Source organism: Rhamphochromis sp. 'chilingali' (assembly GCF_963969265.1).
Source record: "Rhamphochromis sp. 'chilingali' genome assembly, chromosome: 4".
NCBI classification, from domain to species: domain Eukaryota; kingdom Metazoa; phylum Chordata; class Actinopteri; order Cichliformes; family Cichlidae; genus Rhamphochromis; species Rhamphochromis sp. 'chilingali'.
This window is the reverse complement of record NC_137948.1, coordinates 18,684,578-18,704,793: the sequence shown is the minus strand read 5'-3', so window position 1 is coordinate 18,704,793 and position 20,216 is coordinate 18,684,578. Positions and strand designations below refer to the sequence as shown.

The 20,216-nt window shown below is 40.7% G+C and overlaps 2 protein-coding genes across 2 annotated transcripts; both read right to left on the bottom strand.

The window, feature by feature from the left end:
- Positions 1-364: 364 nt before the first annotated feature.
- smc2 (structural maintenance of chromosomes 2) lies at positions 365-9,923 on the bottom strand. Its single transcript, XM_080879919.1, has 25 exons — positions 9,595-9,923; positions 8,875-9,024; positions 8,665-8,787; positions 8,535-8,573; positions 8,338-8,448; positions 8,200-8,244; positions 7,847-8,080; positions 7,510-7,659; positions 7,175-7,408; positions 6,863-7,022; positions 6,625-6,742; positions 5,227-5,365; positions 5,004-5,123; positions 4,660-4,864; positions 4,365-4,500; positions 4,011-4,135; positions 3,723-3,916; positions 3,427-3,570; positions 2,861-2,935; positions 2,529-2,648; positions 2,193-2,393; positions 1,991-2,107; positions 1,176-1,336; positions 943-1,090; positions 365-801 (listed from the first exon to the last, which is right to left on the bottom strand). The coding sequence occupies exons 1-25, from the start codon at positions 9,760-9,762 to the stop codon at positions 625-627; spliced, it is 3,594 nt and encodes a 1,197-aa protein (XP_080736045.1). The 5' UTR covers positions 9,763-9,923; the 3' UTR covers positions 365-624.
- A 1,972-nt stretch (positions 9,924-11,895) lies between these two features.
- Positions 11,896-14,119, bottom strand: exoc1l (exocyst complex component 1 like). The gene is made up of 3 exons (XM_080879926.1): positions 13,997-14,119; positions 13,595-13,770; positions 11,896-12,500 (listed from the first exon to the last, which is right to left on the bottom strand). Exons 1-3 carry the CDS (start codon positions 14,115-14,117, stop codon positions 12,231-12,233), a joined length of 567 nt encoding a protein of 188 aa, XP_080736052.1. The 5' UTR covers positions 14,118-14,119; the 3' UTR covers positions 11,896-12,230.
- Between the last annotated feature and the right edge of the window lie 6,097 nt (positions 14,120-20,216).

Genomic DNA, 20,216 nt, shown 5'->3' with positions numbered 1-20,216 from the left:
GGGTGGGGGAACGCCAGGTCTCAAGGGCCGAGTGTCCTGCAGGTTGTAAATGTGACCTTGATCCAAAACAGTTTATTTAAATGGCTAAATTTGCCCCTTAACATGTCCTGAAGAGGCCTGGTAATGAACTAATCATTTGATTCAGTTGTGTTGACCCAGGGTGATATCTAACACGTGCAGGTCACCTTGAGGCCTGGAGTTCCCGTCCCCTGTCGTAGGGTTTTGTATCGAAAAAGATTAAAGTGTGTCGTACAGTTTTCTCTGTGCCCTTTTATATCACATATTACTCGATATGTTTGAGTAACAAATTGAATTATGTACTCCCCCCCCCTTCAATGGGAGAACTAACAAGACCAGACAAAAATGCATTTATTCCTTTATTTACTAAAATATAAACTGCACATAAATCAGATGACAGGAAGCAGGGGAACGTGAACCACAAAAGAGAAAGGATAAATAAGGACAGTTCAGACAAAATAAAGCTCGTTATTGTTTGAAATGCAAAGATGTAAACAAAGAAGAACACATGAGATAAAGAGAAAACTCTTATTAACCGATACCTCCTTAGGTTATGTTACAAGGTTTTTAGATGACATAATGTGTGATGAAATTTCAGTGCAATGATTAGCTGATGAGCTGTTTGCTCCTCTTCTCTTTCTGTGATGGCTTTTCTTGGATTTTCTTGGGGTCGCTCTGGCTGAGCGCGGTCCGCGTCACTGTGGACATGCCGTCGACAAACTTCGTCTTGAATAGGACGTTGGCGTTTGTGAACATGCCGTCCTTTAGTGACACGACCACAAACTGCAAAGACAATAAAAATTACAAGGTTTGGAAAAACTTTACCCATTAACTTGGTTTAAAAGAGGAATAATGGTTTACGGTATTTCACGACAGGAAGTGTATTCTGCGAAATAAAGTGAAAACCTTCATGCTTTAACTTACCTGAGAGTGTCTAAAATGCGTCCGCAGCATCTGCCCAATATTTTGTGTGTGAGACAGATCCAGAGCAGCGTCCACTTCATCTAAGATGTAGATGGGAGCGGGTTTGAACAGCAGCATGGCCAGGATGAGAGACAGGGCCACCAGTGATCTGAAAACAGACACAACTTATTTACAGTATTGTTTAGGTGCAATCGAAGTGACACTAAAAGGCCATACTGAATGAGGTTACTCACCTTTGCCCACCACTGAGCTCTGTGAGGTTCTCCTTCCAGGTGTTACCCAAGGCCACTTTGAACTCGAGGCCCTCCAGGACACCGCAGCCCTGCGGAGGAGCCAGCTTTGCTGTGGCTCCTGGCAACAGGGTGGAGAAGATGGAGCCAAAGTCCTTGTTTACCTACAGTGAGAGATAATGGGCAATAAATTAATTATTCTAAAGTTAAACAAAAAAGGAACAACCAAAAGCCAGTATCTGAAATGCCACAACTACAGGATACTAAGAAACAAACAAAGAAAACTACAACAAGACAGGAAGGAGGCAATGATATATGTGTCGTATGGAGGCAGAAAAAGAAACTATGTGACTCCTGTAAAACAGGCAGCCAACCTGCTTTCTTCTTAATGGCCACTAGGGGGCAAAACCTACAGAAGCCTGATGTGATTCTTGGCTCAGTCACCCGTTTTGGATCAGACTGAATAAAATGTTAGGATGACTAAATATACAAAAATGACCTGAGTGTAAGAAAGGAGGATTACCTAACATATGTACAGTTTCACTGTCTGACCTCATTTTAAAGATGGGGTGGTGACACTCTTCATACAGCCTATGATCCTAACACCTTTTTATATTCATAGTGACTGAAACCTGTTAGAGAAAGACGCAGAAGTGGCTGCTGCACAAAATAAGTCCTGTTCACTGACATTACTGATTTATAACATCCACAGATATTAGATTTATTGAAAATCCTGCAATGGTAAGTTTAAAACAAAGCAAGGTGACAATAAGTATAAGTAAAGGAGAAAGAATAAATAAAGGTGCTGAGAAGTATACCTTCTGCCACGCCACGTTAAGAGCCTCGTTTTTCTTTTGGTCCAGCTCCTCAATGGTCTGCAAAATCTTTGCCTTGTCGTTCTCCACAATCCTCTTCTTCTTCATCAGATCATTGTACTGCAGAAGGGAATGATGTTACATGGAGGAACAGACAGTAGCTGAGGCCTTTGAGTTACAAATATACTTTTTCGTCCCTCCTCACCCTTTCCTCTGCCTCGTTCAGCATATTCATAGCCCTCTTGTTAACGTTCCTCTCTAGCTTGCTGGTGGTCTCCTCCAGCTTCTTGAGCCGCTGGCCTGCTTCACGCGGGTTGTTGGTCTTGAAATCATAAGAAGTGTTCGGCTGACCGAAAAAGTGGCGCTCTGAATTGATCCAGTCGTGCTCCTCCAGCATCCGAGTCACCTGAGAGATGGAAACGTGTTTATGATGCTCAAGTCATACGAGAAAAGATGAAACTCACTCCAATCTTCTGGATCAAGACGACATTAAGTGTTACTGCAGTGGGAGGACTGTGGGCTAATGAGAGTTTGCGTGTACCTTGTCAGCAGCATCCTGGCTGTCTTTGCGGTGTTTGCTGATGTTATGTTCCAGCTCCTTGATCTTCAGCTGGACCTCATTGTTTTGTTCTCTGAGCTTATTGGCCTCAGTGGACTTTGTCTGGAGGGTTGAGATGGACAAACAATTCAGTTAATCAGTCATATCTGAAAGTTCTAACCAGTTGTGAAGCTCTCAGTGCTGAGGAGTGTGAAATGTTTTAAAATGTTTGAGTCAGAAACTGAAACTGTTGCAGTTACAACAACAATCCTCCTGTGGAAGGCTTGTAACATTATTTAATTAATAAATATATATAGATGTATAGATAGATATACCTTGAGCGCTTTGTCTTGTGACACAATCACTTCCTTCTGTTTGGCCAGCTCCTCCTGGGCTTTACGCACTGCCTCCTACATTACAACAGAAAAAATAAATTAGGAAAGCATTTGGATACTTAAATTTATAAACATCACATTTGATGGTGTTTTTTGTTTTGTTTTTTTTACATAGAAAGATAGCACATGCTCAGCCCAATAATCCACAAGAGAAAAACTATATAATTCATAATGAGGACCAAAACAACTACGTGGAAACCCTGTAACAGCCTAATTAAAGTTGTCAGACTTTTACTTAAAAGATCTGAGTTAATAATCGACTGGGATTCGTAAGAGCTTAACAAAAGAAGGAGAGTCCAGTCGCCCTCTTTTTCAACCTCTTAAGACTGTCATGACCTGGATGACTGAGAACCCACACAGACAAATTGATTGTGATAAATCATAACACTTTTTAAGTTCACGTGAACGAGTTCCACCCCTGGAGTGGAGCAGTAATAAACTCATCTAAGTCTATTTGCCAAAAGACTTCTGGGAGCTACTTTGCATGTTCAAAATGGCCCAAATACCTTGTTTTGGGATACAGTGCAAGCCATGCTGTCAATCTGCTCCTGGATGGCCTTCATCGCCTCGTCTACAGCCTGAATCTGTTGCTCGTAGCCAGCCTGCTCCCTCTGCAGCTCCTCCAGCTCCAGGGCCACAGCATCAGCCTCCTGCAAACATGAGCAAAGAAAGAGTTAAATAAATAATAAATAAAACACAAAACAGACAGACACACACTGGCTGACTAAAATTCTGGCTAAAATTAAAAATATATTATTGTATATTGTAGCAATTATTCAAAGCAGTCAAAAGTTCATTTAACCTGCTGCTTCTGCTTCAGCTTCTTGTTGAAGGCATCGGCTTTGGCCTTGGCTGTATTGAGTTTCTGCTGGGCAGCTTTCAGCTCCTTCTCCCTCTCAGCTTCAGCATTCTTCATCTTGTTCTCCAGCACCTTGTATTTCTCTTCAGCCCGCTTTTGCACCTCCTTAGTAACACGCAACGTCTCCTCACTCTCCTCTGGATTAACAAACAGCACATTTGATCAAGTTAGAAAACACAAAGTGCAGACTGGATGGTTTTTTGTTGCCCCACGTATTTTGATTTCTCTGACCAATTGCTTTGCGCAGCCTCTCCAGCTCCTCTTGCTGCTGGTGGAAGGAGCTCTGCTGCACCTTGGCCTGCAGAATCTGTTCTTCCTCCACCTTCAGTTCATACTGCTGCTTCAGCTGACGATACCTGCAAGAGAGAGAGAGAAGTGTGGTGAAAAGAACAAGGAAATGTACCAGGGTAGGTGAGAAAACATGCTGGCAGCTACATCACAGTGTGTTTCTGTTGTGTTTTTTTCCCACTGCTTTTAAATACTAAACGGCGTTGTGGTGCATTAAGTCTTAAAAACAAGGTTTTTAAGAGTTTTGCTGTAAACAGTTAAAACATGGGCATATTTTGTGTGTTTGCATGTACATACTTCTCAGCGGTTCCCTTCAGGCTGGCCAGTTGCCGTTCAGTATCCTGAAGTTGGGCCTCCTTTTCATTCAGGTTGTCCTGAACCTCCTTCACCTCCTTCAGGCTGGACAGAACTGATGCAGACTGGGAGCGAGCACCTGAGAGGAGGAAAAAAAGCCAGTTTACTTTTTGAGTGCTTGAGTGAGTTCAAATAAAACCATCGCTGCAGGTAAAATGTTCAAAGTCATCATAAAACAGTGGCAACAAAATCCAATAAATAACACATGACAGAGCACACACGTCCTCCTTGCTCTCACCTCCACTCAGGGTTCCCTGTGGGTCAAAGATGTCTCCACCGAGTGTGACTGTCTTGGTCATCACCTGCTTATCGAAAGCCACTTTTTTGGCATTGTCCAGAGTGTCGCACACCAGTGTGGCGCCAAACACATACTCCATGGCTTTACGTAGGTCAGACTCATAACCGACTAAGGACAGAGCTGTGTGAACATTGTCCACTCCAACCTGGATGAAGATAAGACAGAAAGAATGCAATAAGAGTCAATGGTAAGTTTCAGTAAACGGGGGGGAAAAAAAAAATTAAGTGCACTTTTACAACTTCTCCAAACATTTTCAAACCCAAACACTCAGAAGATTCTCTCACCAGGTTCTTGGCAGCGTTGATCACTCTGTCATTAAGTGTCTTTGCAGAGATCTTGTTCAGGGGAATGATGGTGTACCTTCGCTGCAGCTCTCCCTTCTCTAGCAACTTTTTGCCTGTCACCTACAAAAAAACCAAAAATCAATAACTTCAGTTATGCCATCCCACTGATCTGTGAATGAAAATAAATAAATAAACAACACACAGACTGGTCACACACACCTACCTCTGTGTCAACAACAATGTTATAAAGCCGTCCTCCTGCCACGACCTCCAGCGCTGTTGAATAGGAGATGTCGCTGACTGTGATCAGGTTAGCTAGAAGCCCCTTCACTTTGCTGCGGTCCCACCCTCGCTCAGGGTCCCTAAAGAGGGACATTAAAAACAACATTAACCTCCTAGGACCTGGCGTCCACATATGTGGACATCACATTTTGGGTTGTCTAGAGCAAAATACTAAATTTTGCTCTAAAGGGCCTGATATCCACTTACAAGGACATTATACTGCCACAGTTCTATCAAAATTTAAAACGAATGTCCTCAGATGTGGCTCTCATTGTTCTTAGAAACAAAAATCAGGTAAAAAAATAAATAAAAAATCATCAGGTATTTCTTTGTTTTTACATTCATTGGGTCCCAATATGCCCAAATATCAATGAGAAATTAAAAATGCATGCCATGGAAGAGTTCAGGTCTTAGGAGGTTAGCACACCTGAGTTCATTAAGTAGTGTTCACTCCCTCTAAAAACACATAAACCCTGTTTTTCAAGGAATGATTTAATCTCTAATGATTTTTTTTAAATCCCGTTTTCGAGCATTGATTTTTTCATATTTTGTTTGGCCAAAGTCTTTAAGATAAGTATACTGAAGAAATTTGATGAAGTTATCAATTAACAGAGTTGGAATAATTGGAAATTATAATTATCGAAGATATTCTGAGGTAGCTAAGAGATTATTGAAATACATATTTCTTATGTTTTTTTATTTTTAAATTTTCCACACAGTGTCTCTTTCCTGCCTTTCAAAAGAGAGGATGTGATTCATTTGTTCGTTTATTTTTATAAATTAAATTTTGGGCTTTATTGGGGATTTATCCCAACATCATAACTGCAAACCGCTTTCAAACCCTACGACCCAGAAATGTAACTACATGTTGTGTTGACACACTCCAGAACTATTATCATTGGACTGTTCAGCACTGTGGGCGCACACACACACACACACACACACACACACACACACACACACACACACACACACACACACACACTGGGGACCCAGGAGGGAAAAGAAATGTCCTAGCATTTTATTAGCTTGTGTCCTCTGGCACCACATAAAAACCCATATATATCTGCCATCATATCAATATATTAACAAATGGCTAAGACTCCCCTTCACAGGTACAATACAACAAAGCTAAAAGGTGAGGGAACTGTCAGCCAAGTGTGCAAAGGAATACAAGTTTATAAAAATAAATAAATAAATTTACACACCTCTACATTTTTAACATGAAAGTTTCTCAGTGCTCCTTTTTAATTTTTTTTAATACTTCCCTAATTAGAAAATCATTAAATGTCTTTATAACATTAGATGTGGTATAATTTGATGAGATCTGAGTTCTTACTTGTAATCAAAGCGCAGGTTGGGGAAACGTGACATAAGACGCTCATGCGTCTCTTTAAGTTTAGTTATCTCTCTGGACAGCTGCCTTCTTTTTTCCAGCAGACTTTCTTCCTTCCCATCTGCAGAAGGACATAAAAAACCCTCCAGTTAGTACACAGGTTTATACAGAAAAGGCACCTCATACGTGAGTGCATGTGACTCCTGTTTAAACAAATACATAAATAATCATGAATTAGTACCTTCGTAGTTGAGCTTGGCTAGCTCAGCCTCTAGTTTCTCCCTGCTGTTTTTGACAGCTTTCAGAGTGTCCTGGTCTTTTTTGTAGCCACTGTCCATCTTTTTCACCTCTGCTTGTTTGGTCTTCAGCTCAGCCTGGGCATGCTTAAGCGTCATTTGGGCCTGAGCATAAATAAGGAAGAAAAAAAATAGATGGTTGGAAATTCAGGATAAAATAAGAACCCAGGGAATAAGGTCAGTGAAAAAAACGTTTTCCAGTCACAGAAGCATAATCAGCCTTCTGCAAAAATATTTATTCTAAAAGCAAGACTCACCTGCTTGGCCTCTGTATCTGCTTTGCTTATGTCATTCTTGCAGGCCATCATCTGGCCTGCGAGTGTGGCTTCCTCTCCATCCTCGTTGGTAGAAAGACCTGCAGACACAGCTTTGAAATGCTGCTCAGCTGCCTCGAGGGCAGCGCTGTCATTCTTTCCCTCCTCCTGCAGAGCCTGAAGCTGCTTGGTCAACACAGAAACCTCCTTTTCCTTCACCACAAGCATTTTCTTGTCCTGCAGATCAAGGAAAACAACAGTTTGAATAAATGATTCAGATGTACACATTGCCCTTGTTTGCAAGTCATAGAATAGCAAGATTTTTATTAATCCATTACCTCTTCCATGTTCTTTACAAGCTCCTTCCTCTTCTTGGTTTCATCTTTGAGATTTGATTTTTTTAAGTCAAGTGCACTCTGAGCTTTGGCGTCCACACGCTGAACATCAGCTAGAGCCTCCTCAAGAGACTTTAATACTCCATTTACTTCCTACAGACGAGCAGATTGATACGGATTACTTTGCTGCAGTTTGATTAAAACATACAGAGGATGGACCTATAGCATACAAATTATTTTAAAGACTTCAACAAAGGTACTGAAAAAATCTGCCCACTATTACAGAAAAAGAAAATCAAATTGTGAAAAATCGCTCCCTTTCTTCCCCAGTGTAAAGTACCTGGTCTTTTTTCTTTTGCAGCTCCTGAATCTGGGCTGTGAGCTCCTGGACTTTGCTCTCGTTCTCTGCCATGCTGGCTTGCATCTTGGCGATGTTGTCCTGCATCACTTTTAGATTCTCTGCTGACTTCAGCTTGGTCTCCTCTGCACACACAAACAGCCAGGCCACATACAGCCGCGACAAGTGCTGGATCTCACGCATCAGCTTCTGGTATTCCAGATATGATGATCGTTCCTGTGGACAGAGGAAGGTTCAGAAATGGATATTACAACAGTAAAAACAAAAAGAACACAGGCTTCACGGGTTGAACCTGTGGAGAGAGATAGTCGGTTCAAATCTTAATGCCAAACTACCTCCTGCAGTTTCTGCATGGTTGGAGTGATTTCCTCATCCAAAATCTGAAAGAGCAAACACAACAAATGGTTTGCTTCAGCAGCAGTTTGCTGACGAACAAGTATAGATAGTGATACAGTCAGAGTGAATTAACATACAGTCTGAATCTCCTTCAGCTTGGCCTCTTTCTTCTCAATGGTCTTCTGAGCACTAATCTTTTTACATTCATACATCCTGGTACCTGCTGCTTCCTCGATCATGGCAAGGATCTGAAAGAAGAGAAGTATTCAATATTATAAGTCCTAAGAAGGGAGGGAAATAAGTGTCCTCCTAATGGGCAAAGTGTTTGTCTTACCTCTGGTGGTTTCATATTCAGAACTTTGGTGATCCTCCCCTAATGTATTAAAACAAAAGGAAAATCTTTGAATGGGGTGACAGATCATATCCATTTACAACCACAACTACACCGCTGAAACAAGACTGACCTGCATGATGAGGAAATGTGGGTTGTTGACATTAAGACCAACAGAGCAGAATAAGTCCTGCACGCGAGTGTTGTTGGCATTGACTCCATTGATGAGATACTTGTTCCTGCCACCAATTACCACCTAAAAAAAAAAGTATATGCGTGTTAATACAAGGACTGCATAATAATCCTAAAGTCAGAGAGTTTCCTCCTTTATTTCTTTCCCCACCTGTCTCGTAACAGTGATCTCATCATGTGTTTCGAACCCCAGAGGACTCTGGCTTTTGTTGGAGTTGTCAAAGGTAATGGACACAGTGGCCTTTGTGATGCCACCCTGTCCGTTCTTGTACACCAAGTCCTGGAGGTTGGAGGCTCGCACCTGTCAGGTGAGATGAAACAAAAAAGGATGCAAATTTTGAATGAGAAACAACTACACATGCTTCTTACTTAGTTAACCTCAGTTCAGGGTCACTGCACTTTCGTATTATTCAACAGTTGTTCTTCATATTTTGTTTCTCACTTTTGTGGCAGTTCAGTTTGACCTGAGTCAGTTTTCAGAAAGGATATGTTTATTTTATTATTTTTTGTCACTTGCTATGAGAGAACAATATTGTTATAAACAAATCGTGACGGCTATTTACTTCCAGTCATGAAGCGACCGCAGTCTCAAAGTGTCGATGCCTTCTTATGCTTACTCTATTGACAGCTTCTACGAAACTACAACTAGATGTATTTCTTGTATTCATACTTCATTTTATTTTTAAATTTGTTTCGCAAAATACAGTAGTTTTCAGCACTATAACAATTTGTGACTTTCGCTTGTTACTGAGAGGAATACAACCACTGCCATTATCAAACTCAACAAAAACTCTTAAGTAATCAAATATAAACAACTGGAACACTGGATTTGATAGCTTTTAAGCTAGCTTACGGACAACAGCACACTTACATGGGTGAGATTTGAAATACCCAAAAGGAAACATATCGAGTCCAAAATATTGGACTTGCCGCTGCCGTTCAATCCTGTGATGGCGTTGAAGAGTGGGTCAAAGCCGTTGATCTCCGTCCTTTGCGCGTAGGACTTGAATCCTTCGATAATAATAGACTTGATGTACATCTTTCGGGTTTCCTCTCTCAGCTGATTCCGGAGGCAAGATTTGTTACAGCCAGGTGACAAACCACCACCTTAAACAGAAAGCACCAAATATTAGCCCCGTGTTTACAACCGACAACTGGGAAACAGCTTCTCTCTTCTAACTTGAATTTTGGCGGCAGGCGTGCAGACCCTGAGCCGCGAGTGCGTGCGTCCGTTGTGTGCCGGAAACAAAACAAAGAAACCTAACTACATTAAAAATATGCAGACACACAACAAGTATATTATAATGATCCAATTTTAAAATAAATAAACGTCAATGTAAAATCAAAGAAACAACGATTCTTAAATATTTATTGCGATATATATTTATTTTCGTCAGGCAACTTCCAAGGCAACTAAAACTCTTAGACGCACGCGCTCGCGCGCGCGTGTGTTTGTTGGCGCCACCTGTAGATATGAAGTACAAGTGCATTTAGTAAAATCGTCCCGAGTCAACCTGGCCGGTCGAGAAAATACTGCATTATACTAAAAATAGTTTTAATTAATAAAGATAATTTAATTATGCTAGATATTAAATGTTTCTTTATATAAAATCTGAAATATTAAATGAAATTGAAAAACCTGTCACTTAGAAGCGCTATGAGGTATGACTGTTAAATAACGAAAAGTAGCTCCTCTTGCTAAAAGCATTGACTAGAAGTTATAGCCTTGAATTCAAATACTAATTACACCCACGGTTATTTAACCTATGTAACCTATTGTGCAAAAGTCTTGACCCACCCCTAATTTCTTTATCTTTTGCTTCCAAGCTGCCGGAACTTCTTGTAATTGTAATAAAATGCCAAAGATAACACAGTTGAACAGGCATGAAGTAATATTTTCTGATTCACCTATTAACTGAAACCTTTGCAGGTCTTGGCGTGTGTGTGTGTGTGTGTGTGTGCCAGATATCTGGCTGAGCCCTCATCAGAAATGGTCTCAGTGGAGGGGTGAATTTCAAGAAGCAATTCTTAAGGAAGGAAAACGGAGAAAACGCTGAGGTATGCTAAATTACATAAGAACTGGACTGAAAATCAGTGGTAAGAGGTCTTATGAAGTGATGAAACCAATTTTTTTTTAATAAATCATTGTTAATATGTAGAGAAGAAGTCAGGAAAAAGGTGCAACAGCGTGTACAGCCATCTGTAAAACATTATAGAGACTCTGTCATGGTTTGGGACTACAATTCAGCCACTGGTGTTGTGATCATGTCAAAATTAATGGACTTATTAACACAGAAAAGTGCCATAAGAGTTTGATCCACCACGCAGGCATCTTGAAAACATCTGATTTGTAGGGGCTTCAGCATGACAGTCATTTCAAACACACTGCCAATGCACTAAAAGCATATCTGGATAGAAAAACATACAGTGGAACACTATCAGCTATGGCGCGACCTCCCTGGAGTCTGCCCCTCAACATTATTGAAGCAGTGTGGAATCATCTTGACAGAGAATGGAAGAAAAGGCCTTTCCTTCCATTTCCTTTTCTTCCGGCTGCCAACATACAAAGAAGAGTTTTGGATGTCCTTCAAGAAGCCCAGAGAGCTATTCCTAAAGACTACTTACAGGAATTACAAGTTTTCCAAAGATAATTCAGGCTATGTTAAAGAGAAAAGCTGGTCATACAGAATACTAACTTAGTATTTAGTATTAACTAACTTAACTCAGGCTTACTGGAATTGTACAAACTCGTTTTTTTTCACTGTTTATTGTATTTCTGTGCGTGTTTGCAGATGTTTAAAAATTTGTTGCATCTATTTTCCCAGCAAAATGTAAAGAAATGAGAGGTGGCTCAAGAGTTTTGCACAGCAGTTCATGTACACCAATGTTGCTTGAAAGCCTCTCATCATTGGAGTAATACATCTATTGAGGAAATACCTAATCATTTATTTATCTAGAAATGGCATAGAGTATACTGGAATCAGAATCAGACACTGAAATATCCACCAAATACATTTTAAGGTTCATTAAACTAAATGAGATTTTTGCAGCGCAGCTCCCTGTGACATGTGCTGTTAACAGTACTGTGCACTGCATAAAGAGGACAGAATACATGATTCGTACCCTGTGTTTAAGAAGATAAAGGGAGAAAAAAGCGCAAGGAATTTGCAGTTGCTTTATTTCTTTTGTGCTACATTTATTTTGAAATTCAGCACATGGAATATAATATAATAACTTCCAGGGTTATATAATTAAAAGTTAACAAAATTAGATGATAAATATGGCACATAGCTAGCATTTGCCATGAAGATACATTTAGCAGAGCATTAATGCAAAACATATTTCATTGTAAATATGAGTTCTTCAAAGCCCAGCTAACTGAAGCTACGAGCCTACATTTGCTTCACACTAACTGATATAAGCAATATACACGTACAGTATTTGCTACAACTTCGTAATATAAACACCCACCTTAACTGGCACTCTCACAACAACTGCGTACTTTTATTATCCATCCAGAGGCACATGACACATGGAGAGACAAACCAAATTGATTGCATAGAAGCATATCTGTGACAGAACAGCGCAGTCCCCTTTGTTTGAGTAGAAGGAGGTGGGCTTGATGTAAGGCCAGTCAAAGTTCCTCAGGTTCAGTGACCTTTGACAGTACCGGTCACTGAGGGCAACCAGGGCACGCACCATAGCATATTTGGCTGAGCAGCTGATGGCCGTCACTGTACGCACCTCGTCGAAGTGCAGCAGGAAACAAGGGTCATCCTGAAACCAAAGAAAATTATATTTATGGAGCACCTTTAAGAATCACTGCATTTTTTTTATTGTGTTTGTTCTGTAGAAAGCTTACATTATTATAGGGCAACTAAAGCCAAATGACCATAGACCATTCATCTTTACCTTGTCCCTTGTTAGCCCACAAACATTATGTGTTTAAGCAACTGTAGAAATTTTCCAAACGATTAATTAAAATGTGAAAAATAGATAAATAACAATGTCAAATTTATTGCTGATGAGTCACGGGAGGGTGCCAGAGCAGGAGTAAAGATTTTAATAACATAACTCATCTAGAATTTAATAGCTAAGGAGCTTGGAATTATCTTAAATTCATTTATGATTTTATCTTAATGTATTTACACCCCTGTGTGTATATGGGATACATACAGTGCTTAACAAATTTATTAGACCACTTGTCATAAAAACAAGAAAGCACCAGTATTTTAGAAATCTGTCAAAAACGTGTTTAAAACTAAAAGTTATATTATTATTTATTAAGCAAACACAAAATTTGTTTTCACATTTTTATATTTGAAAAATGCCGGTACACTGGACTTCTGCATAACATTCAATCACTAAACCTTTTCTGTTTAGGAATGCAATCACTGTAATTTGCCATCTTAATAAAATAAAATAAAAAATTAGTGTGCTTTAATATAAATCACGGATGAAAATAATAATAACAACAGCAATTTTAGCATTAAAAATATCATTTTCATTAAGGAGCTTGGTACTTACTGGTAGATTAAACATTCCAGAAACATAAAAAATGACATGGATAATTACAAATATTGTTAATTTAGTGCAGCTGTGGCATAAACAGAACATTATGGTGGTGGTCAAAGTGCAGTGACTTGGTGCACCAGTTTGGTTGGTGAAAACTGTGTTTAAATGCACTTTATAAATACATTTTAATTACTTAGTTAATAGGTACTGATAAAGCAAAATGTCCACAGAATTATTATTATGCGGTCTATGTGGTCATCAAGAATGCCATCCACATACAGTTACCCAAAAGACAGTTTGTCTCTATTTTAGCCAGTTAAGAACAATGGAAGTTACAGAAGAATTTGGCTAATTACCACGTCAGGATTTCTTCCATCAATCAGGGTAAGGTCTTTCAGGGACCAGATCTCTGCCCTCCGGTAGCACTCTTGTATGCAGGAGCGTTTGGTGAAGGATCTCTTGGATGTAGACTTTAGGGGCACAGACATCTGACAGTGCACTATACATAGCTGGACTTCTTTGTTTTTTGCAACTGCGGAAAAATGGAAAAACATCACAAACAGGTGCACTGCAGCACCGGGCTTTTCATCAGCAAGCCAGCCTTATAGATTTAACACACCCTGTGTGGTGCAGGTATACACAGCTTTTAAGGAAGTAAGTTATTAAACACATTAAAAATGTACATTTTAAGGAGGAAGATATTTACTCCTGTGTAAAAATCAAACGCACATTTCTGAGTCAACAATCAAGCTGTTTACCTGAGGCACAGAAAAAATGTCTTCCGTGCGATGGCTCTTCAATTTCAATGAACTCCACCAGTCTCTCTTTTGCAGGTCGAAACAAAACTCTCTGCATCTCCTCCCTCAGAAGAGACGACATCACTGGAGAGAGGGGGAGAAGAATCGGAGCGTCCCAAAAAACAGCAACGGCAAGAAGGGGGACCAAAGAGAGCGAGAGAAACTCAAAAGAAAGGAATGAGATATCCCCCCCAAAAATACTGTGACACTGGAGAACCCTGGAATCCAGCAGTGGCGGGAGGGGAGGGAAGTGGTGATGCTCCCCGTGCCCAGACCTTCTGAAAGCATGCAGGGTTTGTGGGTTGGTTCTGTGTGAAATAAGCTCTTACTCTACCCACAAATGCACGCACACACACACCGTCCACTCTGGATCGGCATGGTCTGATGATGTATGTTAATCTTTGATTGAAGTGCTGCATTCATACCAACTTGCCCAGGAGGGAGTGAGTAGAAAGGGGGCAATAAAAGGCCAAGCTCTTCATCATTTGCGTTTTTATTGCTTCAATTAAGATCCATTATGTTATGACGGTTTCCTGCAAATATGGATTTCACTCTTGCATTTGTAGCTGACAAAAATATCTTAGATACTGTTTGTATATCATGGTTGGATAAGCATTTGAAATGTATATTTAGCATTAATTATATATGATCAGTAACTAGGGGTGTGTGTGTGGGGGGGGGGGGGGTGTGGGCAGCTCTTCTCATATAAGATCAATGTTTTTTTGTGCATGTTCCCTGGCAGATGGAATATTAACTAACTGCGGTTCCATGTGGTTGCATGGCTCCATTGCAGCGCACATGTAACAGACGGTCTCACTTTTTTTTTTTTGTGGTCTTTTGGCCTCTTCTCCACTCACTCACATATAGACACTGATACATATTGTGGCAAACAGCCCAGTGTTTGTCCGTGATTAAACGGTTGTTGTGTGGGAAACGGATGTCCCACAGCACTCTGCATGGTTTCCATTACCGTGTAGTAATTCAATCTCTGACAATATGTACAAGTACAGTGAAGCACTTAAATGGGGAGATGAGGGGTGGGGAGGTGGGGGTGATTTTTATAAGCATATAAAGGAAGCTGCTCTAGTGATCATGGCTCCACAAGGTAATTTACTAGACATGCCAGGCTGTGGAGGACATCATTTTGCACCTATGAACGAATCCCAGCTGTTGACAGATTTGTCAAAACGTTGTGGGAGGACTTCTCTACAGGCCAAAACCACCCCAGAATGAACCAGACCGGAGCTCTGATCCAATTTGTTAGCACTAAAAAGTGTGGCTCCATTGGATTTGTCACATTTATGAAAACAAAAATGGGTCGCTCCTCTGCTAAGTGCTTTATTGTTGTTGTTGTTGATGGTTTTTGTGGGTGTTCGCTTGAAAGGCTTTTTGCCTCTGAGATGGAAAAATGAGCGGAGAGGCAGGAAGTATAGGGAGGAAAGCAAATACATACAAGTGTTGAATCTTATGAATAACACATGAGGTTTTTTTGTACTTACTTATCATTGATTTATCCCAGTATATATGACACATACATTGAAAAGATTCATATTTGCACATTTGCTGGGGTAATCCAAGGTTTAGAGTTTTGGTTTTTGTTTTTTTGTTTTTTTTTGGGGGGGGGGGGGGGGGGGGGGTGCAGCATGTGCTGGAATACACAAGTGCACGTAAGAAATGGAAATCATTGGGATAAAACAGCTATATTACTGTTAGAAGGTAACATGGGGGGAGTTTGGAAATGCAGGTATGCTTAATTGAACAAGACAAAGAGATAATGAATAGAATGGAACATATAGCAACAAGGATGAGGAAATCAACTATGTGATGCTGGAATCCTAAATAATGAAGGCTTGGGGGAAATGAAAAGAAGAAGGAATCAGCTGAAGACGCAAGGAATGAGATGCAATAAAGTTACTGAGGAACCCACAAGGTGATTGACACGAAGGGTGCAGAACAAGTGTTAAAGTGGAACGCTGGAGAAAGCAGGAAGCAAGAAGGAAGACAAAAGCAAGAAAGAAAGAAGGAACAGAACACGTTGAGTAAAGGAAACCCAGAATGTGAACGCGACAAGAAGAGATCAATTACAGAATGACTGAATCGTGCATAATATGCAGGGGTGCTGTGTGAGGGAAAAAGCAGAAAGGAGAGAAAATAATAGATAGGAAAATGTGGATAATCCTTTAAAAAGCAGATAAGGACTAATCTCAACGTACAGTGAGGAAAGTGAAAGTGATGACAGAGAGGAAAGTGGAGGAGAAGTTGGAGTTCAGAAGAAGGAGCTTGACAGCGGGAATAAGAAGCTGAGAGACTGAGAAAAATGAGCCCAGGCAGGAGGAATGAATTAATGAGATATAAGAGAGCTCAAGAAATAGTCCAATATACATACCACATTCTATGAATTATAATCATAATAACAACAAGAGCACTCAGAGAATGCAACACCCCCGGAATAGCAAGGGCTATACTAAAACTCTTTTATGATGTCTTTCGTTTTATGATGTTTTGATTACAGTACGATGACAACGGCTGATTATGGCTTCATTGTGACGCCCCAGGGCGTCGCATTGATCAAATAAAAAGTGTGTTGCACAGCTCTCCCCATGCCCTTTCATATGACACATTACTCAATATGGATTCTTCAAATTTGTTTTACAAGGTCAACTTTGACCTAAAATGCTAATGAAGGTCAACCCAAGTACTCATGTCTCCGAAAGGCTTCATATATTATTGTGAGGTTTGACCCATAAAAATGTTATTCCTTATTTCCTCCTTTGCTCTGATCTTTACAGAATTTTCAAAAAAATGATATCAGCTTGAGCTGTTACTGGTATCTACCACTACGCAAAATTTGAAAAAATGATATCTTGCAAACTGTGGATGCTACGCTGCAAACATACAATTACATACTCCCTGCCTTCGAGGGGAGAATAAGTATTATTATTTCAACAGTTGTAACATAAAAAATTCTTAAATTTGGGATTAATAAAGCATTTATTTTGCATAAATAGAAGGTAACTCAGTTTAGCTCATTATTTTTTGTCATTTGGCTTTTTCATCAGTTCGGTTTAACGTCACCATTGTCAAATATAAAATTCCATCCATCCATCATCATCATCTTTTGCTTATCCAAGTTGCGGGGGAGAGATATAATCTCTCCAGCGTGTCCTGGGTCTCCCCCGGGGCGTCCTCATGGTGGCACATGCCCGGAACACCTCACCAAGGAAGCGCCCAGGAAGCATCCTTATCAGATGCCCGAACTACGTCAACTGGCTCCTTTCAATGTGGAGGAGCAGCAGCTCTACTCTGAGCCCCTCCTGGATGGGCTGAATTGCTTGACCTATCTCTGAGAAAGAGGCCAACCACCCTTCGGAGGAAGCGCATTTCTGCCGCTTGTATCCGTGATCTCATTCTTTCAGTCAGTACCCACAGCTCGTGACCATGGGCGAAGGTAGGGACGTAGATCGACCGCTAAATTGAGAGCTTTGCTTTTACACTCAGCTCCCTCTTCACCACAACGGACTGGTACAGCCGCAGCATCAATCCGTCTGGCGATCTCCCACTCCCTTCTTCTTTCACTTGTGAACAAGATCCCGAGATACTTAAACTCCTCCACTTGGGGCAGGAGCTCATCCCTGACCTGGGGTGGGCACTCCAGCCTTTTCCAGCTCAGGACCATGGCCTCAGATTGATTGATTTTATGATTGTTTGCGCTGTGAAAACCATTAATGGATGATTGTTTTTATGTTATGTCTTATCATAGCATGTCGTTTTCACCCGGAGGCATTAGTGAGGAATGAGTAATGGACACAGTTACGCTGAATGAAGTCAGCGTGATTAAGAGACCATCAAACTGGTGCATTGCTCATATGGAAGAAAAGGGCAGGTGGACTAGCAGAGACTTGCAGGAAGGGAACATGATAATTGTTTAATTTAGAGGTACTTTTGGTTGTAAAATTATTAAAGTTATAAAAAAAATGTTCCTCTGTTTTTTTCATGTCTCACAATTGAAATCTTTACTCCTGTCATAGAGTTGCTCATAGAAAGGTTTTCACAGGTTTATTTCATAATTTCTTTTTGGTTTTCTTTTTTAGTTTAAAGAAAATATTGCATGTATGTAAATTATGGGTGACACAATGATGGAGTGGTTAGCACTGTCACCTCAGCCAGGTTGGAAACTCAAATAATGGCTTTCATGAAATTGTGTGGGGTTTGCAAGCTCTCCCTGTGTCAGCGTGGATGATAATGTGCTTGAAGTGAACGGGATGGGTTTAAATACCTGGGATAAATGATTCAAGGCAATGGACAGTGTATAACAGAGGTGAAGAAGAAAGTGCAGGCAGGATGGAGATTGTGATTGTATGGGTGATTTGTAACAAACCAAGAGGAGCATAAGTGAAAGGGAAGGTTTACAAGGTGATAGTGAGACCTTCTATGGTTTATGGTTTGTAGACTGTGGCACAGAAAGAAAATCAGGAGGGTGAGCAGACACGGCAGAATTGATCATTGGGACAGCTCAGTTTGAGTGGGTTGGAGACACAGTTAGAGAAAAGGCTCAGATTGTTTCCACATGTGCAGAGGAGGGATAGTGGATGTAAAATATGGAGCTGCGAGGCGAAAGTAAAGGAGGAAGACCACAGAGAAAGTTCGTGGATGTAATGAAGGAGGACATGCAGAGGGCTGGTGTGACAGAGAAGACTGCTATAGATAGGGAGGCAGATGATCTGCTGTGGTGAACCCTAAAGGGAGCAGCTGAATAAGAAAGAAAGAAACAGCAAAATAAATGCACAGAACATAGCACTGTATGAAAGTTATATATGAGTGAATGACCTTATGGTACTGTTGGATTAAAAAAAATACTTTATTAAGTTTTAGCAAGTAACAAAGAGTCTGACACACATCCAAAAGAATGACCAGCCCACCCAACATCCCACTGCAGTCCTATTACATAGTTAACAAATTCACAAACATAAATAAATAAATAAGTTAACTTGTCATCAACAGCCATCAAGCTAACAATCAGAGATTCTGGGATATTACCGAGTACTCCAGAAGCAAGTATTTAAAGCCAGAAGGTGGATAGTGTAGACAGAGTGACCAGACCCTCAAAAACAATTTGTCATGACTCTTTATAGTCGCTTGTAGTCTTTCATGTGGAAGAGCATTAAAGATTTCCCAGTTCCCAATGGTAACACTAGAACCTTTAATCCAGTTGAGTGAAATACACTTTCTGGCAATTACAGGGAGTGCAGAATTATTAGGCAAATGAGTATTTTGTCCACATCATCCTCTTCATGCATGTTGTCTTACTCCAAGCTGTATAGGCTCGAAAGCCTACTACCAATTAAGCATATTAGGTGATGTGCATCTCTGTAATGAGAAGGGGTGTGGTCTAATGACATCAACACCCTATATCAGGTGTGCATAATTATTAGGCAACATCCTTTCCTTTGGCAAAATGGGTCAAAAGAAGGACTTGACAGGCTCAGAAAAGTCAAAAATAGTGAGATATCTTGCAGAGGGATGCAGCAGTCTCAAAATTGCAAAGCTTCTGAAGCGTGATCATTGAACAATCAAGCGTTTCATTCAAAATAGTCAACAGGGTCGCAAGAAGTGTGTGGAAAAACCAAGGCGCCAAATAACTGCCCATGAACTGAGAAAAGTCAAGCGTGCAGCTGCCAAGATGCCACTTGCCACCAGTTTGGCCATATTTCAGAGCTGCAACATCACTGGAGTGCCCAAAAGCACAAGGTGTGCAATACTCAGAGACATGGCCAAGGTAAGAAAGGCTGAAAGACGACCACCACTGAACAAGACACACAAGCTGAAACGTCAAGACTGGGCCAAGAAATATCTCAAGACTGGTTTTTCTAAGGTTTTATGGACTGATGAAATGAGAGTGAGTCTTGATGGGCCAGATGGATGGGCCCGTGGCTGGATTGGTAATGGGCAGAGAGCTCCAGTCTGACTCAGACGCCAGCAAGGTGGAGGTGGAGTACTGGTTTGGGCTGGTATCATCAAAGATGAGCTTGTGGGACCTTTTCGGGTTGAGGATGGAGTCAAGCTCAACTCCCAGTCCTACTGCCAGTTTCTGGAAGACACCTTCTTCAAGCAGTGGTACAGGAAGAAGTCTGCATCCTTCAAGAAAAACATGATTTTCATGCAGGACAATGCTCCATCACAC

Excerpts from the sequence above, each read along its gene's own strand:
- exoc1l (XM_080879926.1), bottom strand. The coding sequence starts at position 14,117 with ATGTCGTCTCTTCTGAGGGAGGAGATGCAGAGAGTTTTGTTTCGACCT. Across the intron at positions 13,771-13,996 it reads ACATTTTTTCTGTGCCTCAG|TTGCAAAAAACAAAGAAGTC; the intron begins GTAAACAGCTTG and ends ATTTTTCCGCAG. Across the intron at positions 12,501-13,594 it reads ATGGAAGAAATCCTGACGTG|GATGACCCTTGTTTCCTGCT; the intron begins GTAATTAGCCAA and ends CTTTGGTTTCAG.
- smc2 (XM_080879919.1), bottom strand. The coding sequence starts at position 9,762 with ATGTACATCAAGTCTATTATTATCGAAGGATTCAAGTCCTACGCGCAA. Across the intron at positions 3,571-3,722 it reads AGCTGAAGCAGAAGCAGCAG|GAGGCTGATGCTGTGGCCCT; the intron begins GTTAAATGAACT and ends TCATGTTTGCAG. Across the intron at positions 2,649-2,860 it reads CACAAGACAAAGCGCTCAAG|ACAAAGTCCACTGAGGCCAA; the intron begins GTATATCTATCT and ends TCAACCCTCCAG.